The 21,816-nt window shown below is 39.2% G+C and overlaps 1 protein-coding gene across 1 annotated transcript in view; it reads right to left on the bottom strand.

Moving 5' to 3' along the window:
• otud7a (OTU deubiquitinase 7A) overlaps nucleotides 1-21,816 on the bottom strand; it is a 123,891-nt gene that overhangs the window by 78,650 nt on the left and 23,425 nt on the right. Inside the window, exons 2-3 of the mRNA XM_062061281.1 lie at nucleotides 12,177-12,306; nucleotides 4,867-5,020 (exon numbers count right to left, since the gene is read on the bottom strand). Coding sequence (XP_061917265.1) covers nucleotides 4,867-4,951 — 85 coding nt within the window. The 5' untranslated portion in view covers nucleotides 4,952-5,020; nucleotides 12,177-12,306. The remainder of the gene's footprint in view (nucleotides 1-4,866; nucleotides 5,021-12,176; nucleotides 12,307-21,816) is intronic.

Here is a 21,816-nt window from a genome sequence, read left to right on the forward strand (position 1 = left end):
AACTTACAGCGTGTGGAGCAAAGACGGCGTCCACAAAGCACATCCCGTTCATGACATGACAATCAACAATGTCCCCACAAAGAAGGATAGCGTACGCACAACTTCAATAGTCTTGATTGCGAAAAAACAAAGCAGGTGCGGGCAATAGCGCTCAAAGGAAGGCATGGAGCTGCTATAGGAGAACACCAACAAAAAAGGAAGGGTCACCAAAATAACAGCGCAAGACCGAAACTAAAGCACTACATACAGGAAACAACAACAAACTCAAGATAAGGCACGACAACCTGGTGGAGTTTCATTTTTTTAAACTTTTCTGCTGGTGGTGTGCCTCTGTATTTTTTAATGAAAAAAATGTGCCTTGGTTAAAAAAAGGTTGAAAAACACTGACCTAGTATACACAATAATATAAACCAAGTCATTGTATTTCATTTAGGATTGTTTCATATCTTCATTTAAATAAAAATATATTTGTATCTTTTTTAGATACAGTCAATAAATAACGTGAACATGTATCGTGACTAGGATGGTGGAAGGTGGGGATTGAACCCCAGTAACCAGCAACCCTACGATTGCTGGCACGGCCACTCTACCAACTTCGCCACGCCGTCATTCCTGTACCTTCTCTAGTAACAGTAGTGATGGGTCCGGCAACACAGATGCATCGGCGCATGCGTCGAGCTCATAGAGCGATACCCTGTGTCGGTGCGCGTACCGCTTTTAGAAAGTCACATGACCGATCATGAGCTGCTTTGGTCACGTGACCGATAAGCGAACTGTATCGCACTGAGTCGCATCCGCTGTGCCCTGTGAGCAACGTTCCCTCTAAGGTGCGCGCCTGCGCAATTGCGCACTGCTCAAGCGTCCTCCGCGCACAGCAAATATATGCCGCGCACCAAATCAAACCCATCTGAATTCTAAACAAAATAAACACTTTTATTCTGTGTAATTTTGAAATGCAACTTTGAGTGACAGTGACAACAAGCGGCCCTAACGGTGTTTGTCAACGACACGCATTGCGCCGCTTCCTAATAAACACAGTTTGGCGCGCAGGCGTCAGTGCGATACAGTTCGCGTATCGGTCACGTGACCGGAACAGCTCATGATCGGTCACGTGACCAAAACAGCTCGTGTTCGGTCACGTGACTTTCTAAAAGCGATACGCGCACCGACACATGGTATCGCTCTATGAGCTCGACGCATGCGCCGATGCATCGGTGTTGCCGGACCCATCACTAGTTTCTGCCTTTGTGCAAGTTTTGTTTTCATAGTCAAGTTTTTACCTCCGCTGGGAGCGCCTTTTGTTTATACCCTTTTGAGTGTTAAAATGGAATAATGTATTTAAATTCACGTCTCGCACGCGCCAATTTTCCGTTGCCTTCCGGAGAAAGAAAACCCCAGGACCAAGTCTTGACAGTTGCACAGTGAAGTACATATTCCGTACAATTGACCACTAAATGGTAACACCCGAATAAGTTTTTCAACTAATTAACACGAAATGTATTATTTGACAACTTACTTTTGATTCTCAACACTCACATTTTCAGTCATGACTTTACATTGCGTTCAAAACATACATTCTGTGTCCAGTGTTCAATTTCTTGTAAAATGACCAGCATGAAGGACTATATTTTTAATCAGCAATCACTCATTCATAGAAGAAACAAATACTGTATTGGTCTCTGTCCAGAACATACTATTACTTACTTAATTTTTATACATTTTGATTTCTATTTACTGTTTTAATTGGTTTTACCCTTTAAAATCGTTTTTAATCATATTTATTTTTATATTGTTTTTATATTGGTTTTATATTTATTTATTTTTTGTTTTTATTCAGTCATTGGTGGAGCTGAAGATAATATTTGAATATTGTTTTTAATATTGTTTTTAACATTGTTATGCAGCACTTTGGAAACATTCTTGTTGTTTAATGCCTGGTTCACACCAACGGCGCTTGCCGCGCTTTAAAGCGGCGAGCAAAGCGCCGTCATTTTTGTCAATTTTTCCACGAATATCCCGATCTCCGAAGTAATGTTATGCTTTGATACGCTCTGATACGAATTAGTTGCCGCTTTGTTACCGTTCCTCACAATTTGATCCCGCTTTGATACGCTTTAAATCACGCTTTGATACGTTTTATTACGCTTTATTGAACTTTATTATGCTTTGATGCGATCATGACGCTTTAAATCAGGCTCTGACACGATTATCAAGCTCTGTTGTGCATTGTTACAACAAAAATAAGAAAAAAATGTGAAAAACTCAGTATACTGTTTTCCACACATTTTTTATATTCATTTATTTTTTCAATTCCTCTTTTTTTTCCGTTATATTATGTTTATTATTTATTATGTTTTATATCTTCATTTCTTTTATTTCTTTGTCATATTAATAAATATCTATCTTTCATTTCTTATGGTAGTTGACAACAATAAAAGGCATTTCTTTTATTTTTTATATTCATTTATTTTTTCAATTCCTCTTTTTTTTTCATTATATTATGTTTTATATCTTCATTTCTTTTATTTCTTTGTCATCTTAATAAATATCTATCTTCCATTTCTTATGCTAGTTGACAACAAAAGGCATTTCTTTTATTTTTTATATTCATTTATTTTTTCAATTTCTCTTTTTTTTCCGTTATATTATGTTTTATATCTTCATTTCTTTTATTTCTTTGTCATCTTAATAAATATCTATCTTTTTAATAAATATCTATCTTTCATTTCTTATGCTAGTTGACAATAATAAAAAGCATTTCATTTAAACGTAACATATTCTCTTTATTATTAACATTTTCATACAGAAAAATGATAGACAGTAATGTCAAACTGCAACATCAAACAGCAGAAGTACAGAAACAATGATCATCGTATAAAAAAAGCAATGATGCAAAAGAGAATGGATTTGTAATCCTGTGTTGGTTTTACATAAAGTTTCAATGTCACTAGTCAATATCACAGTCACTTCCTATTGCGCTTTGAACCAAGATCTGTTAAGCTTTCCTACGCTTTGAGTCAAGCTTTGCTGAGCTTTGTCAGGCTTTGTCACGCTTTGATACTCTCTCGGGGCTTTATTCCATTCTTGACAGAGCGCAGAATTTTTTTAAACCGTTTAAAAATTTTTGGCGAACTTGCCGCATGTCCCGCTTCACTACAAGCTTTCCCACGATCCATTAGGACCCTCACGCTTTAATCAGGCTTTGTTACGCTATAACGCCGCTTTGCATGCCGCTTTAAAGCGCCGTTGGTGTGAACCTAGCATAAATGTGCTATATAAATAAAGAGGATTGGATTGGATACTACATCTGATCTGAACTTCATTCTTAATTTCTATTTACTCAGGACACTGGCGCCGATCTCACTAACCATGCCCCATATTTCTGTGGCTTGTGAACTTTTGCACTCCAGTGTTTTGTTGTGTTCAATGTGGCTAAGTGAGTTAAGCTTACATGCCAGTAGCGCCTGGCTCCTCAATGCGACCCAGTGAACGCACACAAAGCCGTCTCTTGGGAGAGTTCTCGTAAAAACGTCACCGCGGCTTCTAAATCAGTGGTGTGGCCCTCTGTTGTGAGCCCCTGTCTTTACCCTCCCTTCCTTTTGTCTCCTTTCTGCTGCTTTTTCCACCTCATTTCCTCTCCCAACTCCTAACCTCAGAACCCAGCCCACATCAGGGAGTAGACCAGGGGTCACCAACGCGGTGCCCGCGGGCACCAGGTAGCCCGTAAGGACCAGATGAGTAGCCCGCTGGCCTGTTCTAAAAATAGCTCAAATAGCAGCACTTACCAGTGAGCTGCCTCTATTTTTTAAATTTTATTTATTTACTAGCAAGCTGGTCTCGCTTTGCCCGACATTTTTAATTCTAAGAGAGACAAAACTCAAATAGAATTTGAAAATCCAAGAAAATATTTTAAGGACTTGGTCTTCACTTGTTTGAATAAATTCATTATTTTTTTTTACTTTGCTTCTTATAACTTTCAGAAAGACAATTTTAGAGTAAAAATACAAACTTAAAAATGATTTTAGGATTTTTAAACACATATACCTTTTTACCTTTTAAATTCCTTCCTCTTCTTTCCTGACAATTTAAATCAATGTTCAAGTAAAAAAAATGTTTTTATTGTAAAGAATAATAAATACATTTTAATTTAATTATTCATTTTAGCTTCTGTTTTTTCAGCGCAGAATATTTGTGAAATATTTCTTCAAACTTATTATGATTAAAATTCAAAGAAATTATTCTGGCAAATCTAGAAAATCTGTAGAATCAAATTATTTCAAAGCCTTTTGAATTTCTTTTAAAATTTTTGTTTTGGAAAATCTAGAAGAAATAATGATTTGTCTTTGTTAGAAATATAGCTTGGTCCAATTTGTTATATATTCTAACAAAGTGTAGATTGGATTTCAACCTATTTAAAATATGTCATAAAAATTCTAAAATTAATCCTAATCAAGAAAAATTACTAATGATGTTCCATAAATTATTTTTTAAATTTTTTTCAAAAAGATTCGAATTACCTAGTTTTTCTCTTCTTTTTTTCGGTTGAATTTTGAATTTTAAAGAGTCGAAATTGAAGATAAACTATGTTTCAAAATTTAATTGTCATTTTTTTCGTGTTTTGTCCTCTTTTAAACCGTTCAATTAAGTGCAATTATCATAAATTATTAATAATAACATAGAGTTAAAGGTAAATTGAGCAAATTGGCTATTTCTGGCAATTTATTTAAGTGTGTATCAAACTGGTAGCCCTTCGCATTAATCAGTACCCAAGAAGTAGCTCTTGGTTTCAAAAAGGTTGGTGACCCCTGGAGTAGACCATCAACCGGACCACCCACTCCTTGTTAGTCGTTATCAGTAGTCTCTTACCTTCCAGCAGGTCTCTTGCCAGACCCGGTTCTGCCCCCGTGGACCGAACAAAGTCTGACAGGACCGCGTCCATGTCCAGAGTCATGTGATCATGTGCGTGCGCTGCCCAAGGTGCAGCGGAGGCCTTGGTGGACGCCAGCCTTCACGTTCTCATCTGATGAAGACATCATGAAAAAAAAAGAGGTTTTAGAATACAACTTGTTGCATACCAACTTTAAAAGTGCTGGGGTCGAGCAAGTGGGAGCGGCGCTCCGCCTCGTCTTACTCACAGCCATAACAGAACACCCAGTCTCACACATTTAATATCAACAAAGTCGCAGCCAGAGGTCGTATCCAGGACACACCTGCCTGTTTCCAAAAGCCTCTGGCGTTCCGCCTGTAATCACAACAATGCCAACTCTCTTCCTGCCTCTGTGCGCTCCTGGCTGTGATTGAATATCTTCAACCGCATCGCTGCTCTACTTACCAAGAGAGCATGTTTACGTGGTACAAACACAGCCACCAAATCCCTGGTGGTCAATAGTCTTGCTCGGTCACAAACAACGCTATTGAGAAGCGTTTCCGCCCTCGTTTTGCGGAATGAATGAGTTCATGCATAACTTTCATTCCTCTGGTGTGGGGGGGAGGTCAGAGAGGAGAGAGAAACACACCCCCGCAGGTCTGCAGCAACAACAACAACAACAACATGCTTCTGGGTACAAAGCAGAGGTTGCTCGAGCTTTGACAGAGGAGGAGCCGCAGCTTACTGGAAGGGCTCGTGCCTGCGCTGGCAGTCGGTCACTATGCCACGGTCCGCGTGACATTTCAACCCACCGGGACGGAATCATCTTGGCTTCAAAATGTCCTCTCAGTTACTTCAGATCAGGGGTGTCGAACTCGTTTTAGCTCAGGGGCCGGACGGGTAAAATCATGGCATAATAATTTAAAACGACAACTTAATAGACAACATAAAATAGAACAAGCACATTCTGAAAATGTGCATACCACAAATAATCCTCTTGACAAAACACTTCAAAGTTAGTTAAAAAATCTGAGGAAAAAATTGGTGCGTTTTCAAAAACGCCATGAAGAACACAATTAACTTAAGACTTAATCTCAGTGCATCTAAAAAGCAATTACCGTATTTTCCGGAGTATAAAGCGCACTTAAAATCCTTTTTTTCCCCTCAAAACTCCACAGTGCGCCTAATGTACGCAATAATTCTGGTTTTGCTTACTGACCTTGAAGCAATTTTATATGGTACATGGTGTAATGATAAGTCAGTGTTTCCCATAAACTGCCAAGATACCTGTGGCGGTGGGGGCGTGGCTATGGCCGTGGTTATGGGCGTGGTCACCATGACATCATCGAGTAATTTGCATAATTTACTACAATGATTTGATTTTCTCTAAAAAGGCTCAAAAAATGTATACTTACTAATTAATAATAACAGTTTTGTTTTAAACGTCCATCCGTCCATCCATCCATCCATTTTACAATATAATTACAACACTTTATGTACATATTTATATACAGATTTGAACAATAAGTTATTCACTGAAATATATTTATTAATTGTGGTTCTTACAAAAAATATATCTTATAAAATATAAAAGCTAAAATGTCTCTTAAAGCTCTGCCCCTTTAATTAGTGCATACTAAATAATTTAACTTTAGCCTACTACTACAACCATATTATTTACCAGCAACATAAAGTGAAACAGAGGCAGAGGTGTCCTGCCACAGTCAGTAACAAATAAACAGAAAACAGTAGTGGTGGTAGATAGACACAGAGCTTCATCAAACATCTGATCCACTGAACAAAGAGCTCCAAAAATCTTGAACTTTAGACTGCCATCAGTTTTACTCCCTACACTTAACCATGTGTTTCCTACTGCCTGCAGACTTTGCACCCTTTGTTATATACACATGTTGTGTTTCTAATATAAATACATTTAATAAAGTCAAATACAAATAAGGCAACAAGAGAAGTATCCTACACTTCTCTTTTGTAAAGTAAATCTGAACAGCCGATATGGGCATCTACATCAACTATATGATTTGCCTGAGAAGCTTTTTTTTATTTGTGGCGGACGTAATTCTTTCGTGGCGGGCCGCCACAAATAAATGAATGTGTGGGAAACCCTGAAAGTGTGGCCAGTAGATTACAGTCAAACATAAGAGATACGTGTAGACTGCACTATGATGGCAATAGGACTCAAGAAACAACCTTTGACCAACATTTTATATGTTCCATTGAGAATATAGAACATTGCACACGGCGCTCAAAAACCTATCAAAATGTTTTAGTACGACTTTGCTAAGCTATGAAGCCGCACCGCTTGATGTGCTTCAGCATACGAGTATTATTATGGTGTGTGTATAAGGTAAGACATATTATCTGGCGTTTTGTTTCGCAATATTATGCAAAAGCAACTTTTCTTACCTTTTGGTAATTGCTGATATGTATTTCGGGTCTGCATAAATCTTGAAAAACTGTGCGAGTCCGCCTTTGTAGTCTGTGCCGACTCCGTAGTTGATAAGCTTCTTTTTTTTCCTCTATCTTCTTGTTATGGGACATTCATCCTCCACTGTTGCCATTTCTAATATAAAGTAGTTTAAAGTTCTTACTTATATCTGTCAGTAAACTCGCCATGAAAGCACTAAAACATACCGGTATAGTGAGTTTACATTATTCACCCAAGGAACTTTAGTTATTAGAGAGTTCCGGTCGGACGGTTTTTCACGGGACACATTCGACATATGTTATTGTTTTCCGGATGAGGAGATGCTGTTCCGTTATTGATTGAAGTAAAGTCTGAATGTCATTAAATAAGTTCGCTCCATCTTTTGACACTTCTTCCACTCCCGTCCCGATCTTTAAACATAAACTATGCAACATTTTGACCAAAGAACCACCATTACATGTTATGTAGACCACAAGGAAGTGTTTTACATTTAGAAAAAAAAACCATAATATGACCCCTTTAAAGGCCTACTGAAAGCCACTACTACCGACCACGCAGTCTGATAGTTTATATATCAATGATGAAATCTTAACATTGCAACACATGCCAATACGGCCGGGTTAGATTAGTAAAGTGCAATTTTAAATTTCCCGCGAAATATCCTGCTGAAAACATCTCGGTATGATGACGTTTGCGCGTGACGTCACAGATTGTAGCGGACATTTTGGGACAGCATTGTGGCCAGCTATTAAGTCGTCTGTTTTCATCGCAGAATTCCACAGTATTCTGGACATCTGTGTTGGTGAATCTTTTGCAATTTGTTTAATGAACAATGGAGATAGCAAAGAAGAAAGCTGTAGGTGGGAAGCGGTGTATTAGCGGCCGGCTGCAGCAACACAAACACGTAGCGGCTACATCGTAGCCGGTGTTTCATTGTTTACATTCCCTAACGATGACAGTCAAGCTTTACCATTGGCCTGTGGAGAACTGGGACAACATAGACTCTTACCAGGAGGACTTTGAGTTGGATACGCATGCTTGTGGAGATGGGACAACAGAGACTCTTACCAGGAGGACTTTGAGTTGGATACGCGCTACCGTGAGTACGCAGCTGCGGCTTCCAAACATTTGATCGCTTGCCCGTACGTGCGTGCCGCTATGTGCATGTCACGTACGTAACTTTGGGGAAATATATGTGCTGTATGAACTTTGCTGAGGTGAACGGTACTTTGGGCTGTGGTATTGAGTGTGTTGTGCGGGTGTATGATTTGTATTGGCGGGTTATATGGACGGGAGGGGGGAGGTGTTTGTTATGTGGGATTAATTTGTGGCATATTAAATATAAGCCTGGTTGTGTTGTGGCTAATAGAGTATATATATGTCTTGTGTTTATTTACTGTTTTAGTCATTCCCAGCTGAATATCAGGTGCCACCCGCCTCTCACAGCATCTTCCCTATCTGAATCGCTTCCACTGCCCTCTAGTCCTTCACTCTCACTTTCCTCATCCACAAATCTTTCATCCTCGCTCAAATTAATGGGGAAATCGTCGCTTTCTCGGTCCGAATCGCTCTCGCTGCTGGCGGCCATGATTGTAAACAATGTGCAGATGTGAGGAGCCTTTCAACCTGTGACGCCACGCTACTTCCGGTACAGGCAAGGCTTTTTTATCAGCGACCAAAAGTTGCAAACTTTATCGTCGATGTTCTCTACTAAATCCTTTCAGCAAAAATATGGCAATATCGCGAAATGATCAAGTATGGCCTTTAATGCGCCTTATAATCCGGTGCGCCTTTTGTATGAGAATAGACCTGAATAGACCCGCTCATCAGCGGTGCGCATTATAATCCGGTGCGCTTTATGGTCCGAAAAATACGGTATATACAATTGAAGGCAAGCAAATCCATGTATTGTGTTTAATAAAAAAGAAAAATATGGTTAAATATGGAATTGATCAATTTCAAGCATTTAGGAGATATTACCCAATGCAACATTGACACTTTGTAGGAAAACATTGAATGCATTAAAAACATTCTACATGTCACACCTACCTCTGTGATCACGGCGCCACTAAAAGTAGTTCCTCAGTGTTTTTAACTCTCAGACTAATAATGTCACTAATATTTGGTTAATACGTGGGTCACGACACTTAAATGGAGCATTGTTGGCGGTTTTTGGATGTTTTTTAGAGGGCATTATGGGCGCAATACATGAGCTTCATTGGTAGTCACCTTGTACTTGTAGTATATTACAACATTTGAATGCATAAAACAAAGAAAAACATGTGTTCTTGTCTTACATAGGAAAATATAAAAAAAAGTGCAGTTTCCCTTTAAGAGCAGCCATGTTCACAACAGTCCCCCCCCCCCCACTGTAGGAGGTAACTGTGACTCAGAAACAACTGACTACATGTTCCACATCTGACATGATAACCGTGTGGGTGGGAGTCCGTCATTCCGTTAAAACATTTTGCCTGTCATACATAAGGCATTTTAGAGAACTAAAAAAAGAAATGAACAAAAGAAGCACTTCACTACTACTGTTACATTTATAAATCAGACCTACAAGGAAAAGAAATCCCTGTTAATAGATTTCAAAGTACAAACGTACTTACGGGTTGGTTTCTAGTATGTACAACTGTATTTCACTTGAACCACAGCTAATTAGATTACAAAATCAAGAAATTCCACTTGAACCAGAGCTAGTTAGAGTACAAAATCAAGAACCATAAACACATAGAATAAATATAAAACATAATACAATCACAATGCAGAGGGCTTTCCAAGTTTAGGATTGTGATAATGTGTAACTTAAAGGCCTACTGAAAGCCACTACTACCGACCACGCAGTCTGATAGTTTATATATCAATGATGAAATCTTAACATTGCAACACATGCCAATACGGCCGGGTTAACTTATAAAGTGCAATTTTAAATTTCCCGCGAAACTTCCGGTTGAAAACGTCTATGTATGATGACGTATGCGCGTGACGTCAATCGTTGAAACGGAAGTATTCGGACACCATTGTATCCAATACAAAAAGCTCTGTTTTCATCGCAAAATTCCACAGTATTCTGGACATCTGTGTTGGTGAATCTTTTGCAATTTGTTTAATGAACAATGGAGACTGCAAAGAAGAAAGTTGTAGGTGGGATCGGTGTATTAGCGGCTGGCTGCAGCAACACAACCAGGAGGACTTTGAGTTGGAGAGCAGACGCGCTATCCGACGCTAGCCGCCGACCGCATCGATGATCGGGTGAAGTCCTTCGTCGCTCCGTCGATCGCTGGAACGCAGGTGAGCACGGGTGTTGATGAGCAGATGAGGGCTGGCTGGCGTAGGTGGATAGCTAATGTTTTTAGCATAGCTCTGTGAGGTCCCGTAGCTAAGTTAGCTTCAATGGCGTCGTTAGCAACAGCATTGTTAAGCGTCGCCAGGCAGGAAAGCATTAACCGTGTATTTACAGGTCCATGGTTTAATAGTATTTCACAATATTATGTTAGACCCACTCGACATCCATTGCTTTCGGTCTCCCCTAGAGGGGTGGGGGGTTACCCACATATGTGGTCCTCTCCAAGGTTTCTCATAGTCATTCACATCGACGTCCCACTGGGGTAAGTTTTTCCTTGCCCGTATGTGGGCTCTGTACCGAGGATGTCGTTGTGGCTTGTGCAGCCCTTTGAGACACTTGTGATTTAGGGCTTTATAAATAAATATTGATTGATTGTTGATTTTCTGTCTATCCTTCCAGTCAGGGGTTTATTTCTTTTGTTTCTATCTGCAGTTAAGCCCGATGCTATCACGTTAGCTCCGTAGTTAAAGTGCTTCGCCGATGTATTGTCGTCACTGTGAATGTCCATTTCGCATTCTCGACTCTCATTTTCAAGAGGATATAGTTCCGAGGTGGTTTAAAATACAAATCCGTGATCCACAATAGAAAAAGGAGAGAGTGTGGAATCCAATGAGCCCTTGTACCTAAGTTACGGTCAGAGCGAAAAAAGATACGTCCTGCACTGCACTCTAGTCCTTCACTCTTACGTTCCTCATCCACGAATCTTTCATCCTCGCTCAAATTAATGGGGTAATCGTCGCTTTCTCTGTCCGAATCGCTCTCGCTGCTGGTGTAAACAATGGGGAAATGTGAGGAGCCTTTCAACCTGTGACGTCACGCTACTTCCGGTACAGGCAAGGCTTTTTTTGTCAGCGACCAAAAGTTGCGAACTTTATCGTCGATGTTCTCTACTAAATCCTTTCAGCAAAAATATGGCAATATCGCGAAATGATCAAGTATGACACATAGAATGGATCTGCTATCCCTGTTTAAATTAAAAAAAATCATTTCAGTAGGCCTTTAATATTCAAACAGGAGGGTAAAAGTGCATTAAAATGGTATTGAAAATCAATTTTTTTCACTTAACAATGGACACGCTTGGAATTAAACTATTAGCCTAGTATCTGTTTCATCTTTTATTTATTCACTGTGGCTGTTGTAGTTAACACAACGTAGAACCTGCATTAGACTATACAGGTGTGCCTAATGTTGTGGCCTGTATCTACTTCCCCACTAGATTTATCTTACAGGCTTTGTGTGTTTAACTGAGAAGAGTACTAATGAGGCGTTATATGAGTCAAGCCTGTCATAGGACTGTGAGCGTTGTTGCAACAACCATAAAGATAGTCTCATTCCTTTTTACTACTTGAAAATGCAATCAATGCAGTACAGATCTGCGGTTTGTGGTGAGATTTATCGGCAATAAAAAAAAAAAAAGTATCACTGAGGATACTGTACACTTTAAGAGTCCAATTGCTGTCAGTGATGTCAGTGCTGTTCTACTCGGAGCAGAATTTTGAAGAGATCAAACTTACTTTCTGTATTTTTGCTGAGGTTTGATGACAAGCCATCAGACGACCGTGGGACTGTCGGGACCAGACGGAGTTCTAGTCCATGACTTCACAGGGCGCGAGGCGGAGTAAGACAGTGGGGATGCAGAGAACCCTGAAATACACGCAACAATACAGGAAACCACAAACCTCTGTAAGTTTTTCATGCTGTGGTAAGACAAAAAAAAAACACCAAATGGAAACATTACAGTCGGATTATTATTCGTGTCAAGTGAGTATTACTCTGATCTTTGGGAAACAATTGCAGTCATTTCAGTTGTTCACAGTAGGAAAAAAGGTAGTTGCAATGCTATACACTACCGTTCAAAAGTTTGGGGTCACATTGAAATGTCCTTATTTTTGAAGGAAAAGCACTGTACTTTTCAATGAAGATAACTTTAAACTACCGTAATTTCCGGACTGTAAGCCGCACCTGACTATAAGCCCCACCAGCTAAATTTAGGGGAAAATACAGATTGCTCCATATATAAGCCGCACCCGACTATAAGCCGCACCAGACTATAAGCCGCAGGGTTTTGATGTGTAATTACCGTAGTATATAGGGGTTCCTGCTACCACGGAGGGGATTGTCGGGACAGAGATGACTGTTTGGGAACGCAAAGCGTCCCATTTATTAACAATAAATCTTTCAATCATTCAATCAAACTTTCAAATCTTTGACATGGCGAACAGCATTCGTGCAGAGTACAAATAATACAACGGTGCAAAGTAATACAAAGTGCTCGCCTGTACGTTATCAAAATAACCAGCCTACCGGTATATGAAAAGTCAGTCTTTAATCATTGTGTCATCGTCTTCCTCCTGCGTACTAAAACCACCGAAATCCTCTTCGTCGGTGTCGGAGAAGAACAGGCCGTAAATAAGCCGCACCCTTGTATAAGCCGCAGGGACCAGAACGAGGGGAAAAAGTAGCGGCTTATAGTCCGGAAATTACGGTAGTCTTAACTGTAAAGAAATACACTCTATACATTGCTAATGTGGTAAATGACTATTCTAGCTGCAAATGTCTGGTTTTTGGTGCAATATCTACATAGGTGTATAGAGGCCCATTTCCAGCAACTATCACTCCAGTGTTCTAATGGTACAATGTTTTTGCTCATTGGCTCAGAAGGCTAATTGATTATTAGAAAACCCTTGTGCAATCATGTTCACACATCTGAAAACACTTTAGCTCGTTACAGAAGCTACAAAACTGACCTTCCTTTGAGCAGATTGAGTTTCTGGAGCATCACATTTGTGGGGTCAATTAAACGCTCAAAATGGCCAGAAAAAGAGAACTTTCATCTGAAACTCGACAGTCTATTCTTGTTCTTAGAAATGAAGGCTATTCCACTAAATTGTTTGGGTGACCCCAAACTTTTGAACGGTAGTGTATGTGTCTCATTGCTTGTCAGCAGCTGCAAAATCACAATAATGCATTTTTTTTGTTGATTCCTATGATCAAAAAACAACTGAAGTACGGCTACTGACAGAGACCGAAGGTGTTTTGTGCACATGTAATGCCATGTGTATTAGTGGCTCAAACTGGTAAGTTTGGTGATTGAATTCAAAATGGTACTAAGTACCGTACTTTTCAGACTATAAGGCGCACTTAAAATCCTTGCATTTTCTCAAAACTTGACAGTGCACCTGATAACCCGGTGCGCCTAATGTACGGCATCATTCTGGTTGTGCTTACCGACCTCAAAGCTATTTTATTTGGTACATGGTGTAATTTATAAGTGTGACCAGTAGATGGCAGTCACACATAAAAGATGCGTGTAAACTGACTAAGATGACGCCAGTAAACAACACCAAAACTTAAAATGTTAAGAGATACGTGTAGACTGCACTATGATGGCAATAGGACTAAAGTAAACAACACCAACATTTTATATGTTCCATTGAGAATATAGAACATTACACACGGCACTCAAAAATCTGTCAAAATGTTTTAGTACAACTTCGGTAAACTATGGAGCCGCACCGCTTGATGGATTGTCGGCACATTAAACATAAGAGTATTATTATGGTGTGTGTATAAGGACCATACTTGCCAACCTTGAGACCTCCGATACCGGGGGGTGGGGGAGGCGCGGTCGGGGTGGGGCGGGGGCGTGGTTAATAGGGGAGTATATTTACAGCTAGAATTCACCAACTCAAGTATTTCATATATATATATATATATATATATATATATGTATGAAATACTTGACTTTCAGTGAATTCTAGCTATATATATATATATATATGTATATATATTTATTTTATTATACATATAAATAAAATAAATACTTGAATTTCAGTGTTCCGGGGGCTATCCAGTAGATGGCAGTATTGTCCTGTTTAACTTCTCCTCCGTTCATGACTCGGCCACCGTGTTCAATGGAGAAGTCTGTTTTACAAAATGTACAGGCAACATAATTACATACCCCTTCCCCTTCGAACTGTCCTGGATGAACTGAAATTCTTGTTTCCATTCGTTTTGGAAGTTGGAAGCGTATTTCTTCATCTTGCTTGTCGAAGGCGTCGCCATGTCTGTAACTTCCTCGTTCTTCTGCTTCGCCTCCTTGTTGTGTGCGCAGTTGTGCACTCTACTCTCTAAAAGCCGTAGATGTTATGACGTCATTGGGCAGGCAAGCAGTTTATATTGTGGGAAAGCGGACGTGAGAACAGGCTGTCCCCACTCAGGTCCGCATTGAGCTGGAGGGGGCGTGGCCTCCAGCTCCGGCTGAATACCGGGAGTTTGTCGGGAGAAAATTTCTGCCGGGAGGTTATCGGGAGAGGCGCTGAATACCGGGAGTCTCCCGCTAAAAACGGGAGGGTTGGCAAGCATGATAAGGACCGCAAAATGGCACCTATTAGCAGACATTATCTGGCGTTTTGTTTCGCAATATTACGCAAAACCAACTTTTTCTTACATTCTGATCTGTATTTGGGATCTGCATAAGTACTGAAAATTTGCGCGGGTCCGCCATTGTTGTCCGTGATGACACCGTAGTCGATAATCTTCTTCTTTTTCTCTACTTTCTTGTCATGGGACATTCATCTTCTGCTGTTGCCATTTCTAATATAAAGTAGCGTAAAGTTCTTACTTATATCTGTCAGTAAAATAGCTATCAAAGCGCTAAAACATACCGGTGTAGTGGGTTTACATAATTCACCCACGAAACTTTAGTTATTAGAGGGTTCCGGTCGGACGTTTTTTCACGGGACACATTTCCGGCATTATTGAGCCACGGATGAGAAGATGCTGCTTGATTGAAGTAAAGTCTGAATGTCATTAAAACAGTTAGCGCCATCTTTTGACATTTCTTCCACTCCCGTCCTTGCACGCTACACCGCTGCAACAAAGATGACGGGGAGAAGACGCTGTCGAAGGTGAGCCACGTAAATAAGACCGCCCACAAAACGGCGCATCCTGAAGAGACGCTCAGAAAGCTACTAGAAAATGGTCTGTAAAACACATACTTGCCAACCCTCCCGTTTTTAGCGGGAGACTCCCGGTATTCAGCGCCTCTCCCGATAACCTCCCGGCAGAAAATTTCTCCCGACAAACTCCCGGTATTCAGCCGGAGCTGGAGGCCACGCCCCCTCCAGCTCAATGCGGACCTGAGTGGGGACAGCCTGTTCTCACGTCCGCTTTCCCACAATATAAACAGCTTGCCTGCCCAATGACGTCATAACTGTAGAATGATTGAGGGCGAGTTCTTGGTTTCTTATGTGGGTTTATTGTTAGGCAGTTTCATTAACGTCCTCCCAGGGCGGTAACAACACACAACAACAGCAGTCACGTTTAGTCTACCGTAAAGCATTTATTTTGCCGTAAACAGCAATGTTGTGACACTCTTAAACAGGACAATACTGCCATCTACTGGATAACCTCCAGAACACTGAAATTCAAGTATTTCTTTTATTTATATGTATGATAAAATAAATATATATATATATAGCTAGAATTCACTGAAAGTCAAGTATTTCATACATATACATATATATATATATATATATATATAAAATACTTGAGTTGGTGAATTCTAGCTTAAATATATTCCCCTCTTAACCACGCCCCCCCCCCCCCCCCCCCACCTCCCGGTATCAGAGGTCTCAAGGTTGGCAAGTATGGTAAAACATCATCTAAGCAACATTTTGACCAAAGAACCACCATTACATGTTATGTAGACCACAAGGAAGTATTTTACATTTAGAAATAAATCATAATATGACCCCTTTAATGCGCCTTAAAATCCGGTGCGCCTTTTGTATGAAAATAGACCTGACTAAACCCGCTCATCGGCAATGCGCCTTATGATCCGATGTGCCTTATGGTCCAAAAAATACGGTAGGTATAAGGCATGGTGAAATCTTTGCCATTTTACAGTCCGTCAGTCCAATCATATTCATTGGACAGAATCATCACAAAATGCCGACACGCATGAGAAAACAACACAAACCTGGTTGAGAAAGTGCAACGCTAGCCTGGCCATATTTGCTTATAAACAACAATGTGTCGACGTGCTGATGTTGCTTAAGGCACGGAAGGGTCACTATTGTGGATGTTATCTTCCAGTGAATGACACACAACCAGCAGAGGTCATGTGACATGTTTAGATCAACAAATTTGCTGTGTTGACACAAAATTTGTCGTAGAAGCAAAAAAAAACAACAACTTTCTAAACCATTGCTGCTTTTCTACTGCGCAAAACGGTCGGAACAAGACACGCTAAAGAACAAAGATGTAGAAGAATGAGCGTCACCTGTATTTTCGTCTTGGAATGTGGAATGGACCGAGATTGAATAGGCTCTCAGCTCTTTTCTAGCAGTGGTTCGTCGAGAGTTCCATTCTTATGACAGCTTTGAAAGTCCAATTTAAGTCTAAATCAAGACTTACCGTATTTCCTTGAATTGCCGCCGGGAATATAGTATTCGCCTGCCTAGAATTACAGCCGGGTCAAACTCGTTTCGCAAAATAATTAGCGCATGCTTGGCACTTCAGCCGGGTCAAATATGAGTCATTAAATGACTACCGCTTCCTGGTGGTAGAGGGCGCAAGTCAGTGTTTCCCACACATTCATTTATTTGTGGCGGCCCGCCACGAAAGAATTACGTCCGCCACAAATAAAAAAAAATAATATATATATATATTTATTTTTTTTTGTCCTGTCCAGCTTCTCGGGCAAATCATATAGTTGATGTAGATGCTCATATAGGCTAGGATACTTCTCTTGTTGCCTTATTTGTATTTGACCACTACTGTTTTCTGTTTATTTGTTACTGACTGTGGCAGGACACCTCTGCCTCTGTTTCACTTTATGTTGCTGGTAAATAATATGGTTGTAGTAGTAGGCTAAAGTTAAATTATTTAGTATGCACTAATTAAAGGGGCAGAGCTTTAAGAGACATTTTAGCTTTTATATTTTTATAAGATATATTTTTTGTAAGAACCACAATTAATAAATATATTTCAGTGAATAACTTATTGTTCAAATATGTACATAAAGTGTTGTAATTATATTGTAAAATGGATGGATGGATGGATGGACGTTTAAAACAAAACTGTTATTATTAATTAGTAAGTATACATTTTTTGAGCCTTTTTAGAGAAAATCATATCATTGTAGTAAATTACGCAAATTACTCGATGGTGTCATGGTGACCACGCCCATAGCCACGCCCCCACCGCCACAGGTATCTTGGCAGTTTATGGGAAACACTGCTAGTGATCCTTCTTGCGACTACTGGTACTGCAGAAGGCCGGTGCTGCAGAAGAAGACAACAAGCAGCAAGCATGAGCAGCGATCGTTTGCTTGCACTTTTAACATGGAGGATTACATATCTAAAATAAAACAGTTTTCTAAACTGGACTTTCAATCGAAGCAGGAGGTAATAATTAAAGGAATATCTCCATCGAGACAGAGAGACTTTTAAAACTGAAGAAAGATAAGGAAGACTGCTTTTGATCAGAAGCAGCTGTACATGGACTCATTTATAAGTAAAGGTAAGACCATAATAATGTTTTTTTTTATTAAATGTGCTTTTCATGATAAGGTAAGCGCCGGAGTGAGAAGAGGTTTTAAAATAATTAGCGCATGCTTGCCCATTCCGCATGCTTTTGGTAAGCGCAGGAGTGAGAAGAGGTTTTAAATTAATTAGCGCCCCGGCGGCTATTCAAGGAAATTCGGTATATCTAAATGAGCCCAACATAAATTAATTAATGTTTTGGACAGAACACATAAAAGGACATACATAATACGGTGTTTTGTTTTTTTTGTCATAAAAAAATACAATCATGTGTGCTTACGAACTGTATCCCTGCTGACTGTATTGATCTATATTGATATATAATGTACGAACCAGAAATATTAATAACAGAAAGAAACAACCCTTTTGTGTGAATGAGTCTGAATGAGTATAAATGGGGGAGGGAGGTTTTTTGGGTTGGTGCACTATTTGTAAGTGTATCTTGTGTTTTTTATGTTGATTTAATTATTTTTTTTAAAAATATATATTTATTTGTATTTTATTTATTTATTTTTTTAAATTTATTGTGCGGCCCGGTACCAATCGATCCACGGACCGGTACCGGGCCGCGGCCCGGTGGTTGGGGACCACTGATCTACGCCATTGTCTTCTCAAAACATAAAAAAGACCACAGGTTGTATATTTAATCTTTAGGTTCAAATACACGCATTTGGGTCCAAGACCACTGGGGAAAATGACCTTGCAGCCAATTAGTGTTTGTCTCTTATCGGCTTTCTCCTGAGAAGCCCATACGTTAGTGATTGCATTAAGTCAAGTCACTGTGGGTCACAAAATTGCCATTCTTTACATGTCATCCACAACCCTGTAAGGAATGAGGTTTAAATCATGCAAGACTAAAACACATGAACTCGCTAATGATGGAGGACATGAAATGAAATGTACCTCTCTTGCACTACACATGACCACATGCTGCTTTGACTACATGGCACTACCGCCTCTGCAAAATGACAAAAGCAAAAGCCAAGAGGAGAAGGATTTTATTTTTCCTCAGATGTCCTGTTGTTTTGCTATAAATGCACTGCATATACATGGGCATCATAGCCAAGCGCAGTGAGTTAATAGTCACCCACGTGCAAGGCAGAGATGCAGCAAGTGGGAGGTGACTTGTACTCATATTTGCACGCCTTCGTCTCCATCACAGGAAGATACATGTAGGTGAAGGTTTGTGGCCGCAAATTCCCCCAGGTATATTTATAGCTTGAATTTAGAAAATCTGTTATTCTTGCATAATTTGTCTTTTTGGAATTATGCTACAGTACTGTACATATTTAGTACGGCATGGTCAAGAGAAAAGTGATGAAACACATTCATTCATAGAAGATATCAGGCATAGGTGACGTTTTCATGAGCTGTGTGGTAATTGGACAGTAACTTGACCATAAACAAAAAAAAGGTGTCATCCAGTTCTGTCTCCATGACTATGTTTACACTAAAGGCTCAAGTGGCCCAAATCAAATTTTTCCAGCTGACTGTTTGGACTGCAAATAAAATGTGATCTTTGTGAGACTTCAGTAAAAAACATGCACAGGCTGCAATGTGGCCTCGATGCCACTTGCATGTGCAATTCGATAAAGTAAAAACAAAGTAAGTTGACCGGATTATGTAACTGAACAAGGAAGTCGCTACAAGTACTACTACAAAATAAAATACAAGTCGCCACTACTTAACAACACAACATGTTTTTTTTTACATACAGATAAATTAAAAGTAATATAATGTATGAATTTGTTCATACTACTGTCACTACCCAACTGCCAAAGAACTGTAGACACCTTAATATTTCAGTGTTTCCCACACATTCATTTATTTGTGGCGGCCCGCCATGAAAGATATACGTCCGCCACAAATTAAAAAAAAAATATATATATATATATATATATATATATATATATATATATAGATATATATATATATATATATATATATATATATATATATATATATATATATATATATATATATATATTAATTTTTATTTTATTTTTTATTTTTTTGTCCTGTCCAGCTTCTCAGGCAAATCATATAGTTGATGAAGATGCCCTTATAGGCTGTTCAGATTTACTCAGGATACTTCTCTTGTTGCCTTATTTGTATTTGACCACTACTGTTTTCTGTTTATTTGTTACTGACTGTGGCAGGACACCTCTGCCTCTGTTTCACTTTATGTTGCTGGTAAATAATATGGTTGTAGTAGTAGGCTAAAGTTAAATTATTTAGTATGCACTAATTAAAGGGGCAGAGCTTTAAGAGACATTTTAGCTTTTATATTTTATAAGATATATTTTTTTGTAAGAACCACAATTAATAAATATATTTCAGTGAATAACTTATTGTTCAAATCTGTATATAAATATGTACATAAAGTGTTGTAATTATATTGTAAAATAGATGGATGGATGTATGGATGGACGTTTAAAACAAAACTGTTATTATTAATTAGTAAGTATACATTTTTTTAGCCTTTTTAGAGAAAATCATATCATTGTAGTAAATTATGCAAATTACTCGATGATGTCATGGTGACCACGCCCATAGCCACGCCCCCACCGCCACAGGTATCTTGGCAGTTTATGGGAAACACTGTATTTGTTGCTTCCTATACTGTATATACTGTTATACTATTTGATCTTGCACTGGTACTGTATTTGACTACTATACTTCTACTTGTACTGATACCTTTACCATAACTACTGTAACTTATTGTGCAACTCATTGTCTTGTAATTAACGTACATCAGAGCTATTCAAATGTTTGTATTTTTTTTGTATTTAGTATATTCGATTCTGTAACTAGTAATTGGATCCCACTGTACGCAATATCTGAAGGGCATGGAAAAAAGCATTTCACTGTGGTGTACTCTGCATGTGAACTTGAAACTTGAATGGATATATATCAGTGGTGTGCCATCAGGGCCAGCAAGGCCTTTTCTGCTGGCCTAACATAACCAGAAATCATCATCATAATTAAAGATAAAAGTAATTTTGAATTTACTTTCCCTAAATATCTAAAAGTATTCATATTCTCTTTAAGTCATATTATGCTCTTTCCAGTGCTGTTGTTTTTAAGTTAAGAGTTTGTATCCAATCAGAATTCAGCTAGCTTATGTTGCCATGCTGTACGAAACCTGCCCGGGACATTCAGAATCAACAATGCGGGCGTCTGTGTACCGTAAGTGAACGGACACAAACAGTTGATAGACAATTGCCATAGCCTATCAGATCACGAGTTGTTGTCTGTGCCTTACGCCGTGATTGGATACTCACTTGGGAGTCCCAAGTGAGTATCCAATCACAAGTTGTGAAAACAGGAAGTGGCACTGGAGCCATAGAAAGCCACAGAAAACTCGCCGGTACTCACAAAGAAGGAGAGCAAAATGTTGATTAGGTGGCAGATATATATTTGCAAGGCCATTTTCAAGAAGGATACTTAAAGGCCTACTGAAAGCCACGCAGTCTGATAGTTTATGTATCAATGATGAAATCTTAACATTGCAACACATGCCAATACGGCCGGGTTAACTTATAAAGTGCAATTTTAAATTTCCTGGGAAACTTCCGTCTGAAAACGTCTATGTATGATGACG

Source organism: Entelurus aequoreus, linkage group LG10, assembly GCF_033978785.1.
Source record: "Entelurus aequoreus isolate RoL-2023_Sb linkage group LG10, RoL_Eaeq_v1.1, whole genome shotgun sequence".
NCBI lineage: Eukaryota > Metazoa > Chordata > Actinopteri > Syngnathiformes > Syngnathidae > Entelurus > Entelurus aequoreus.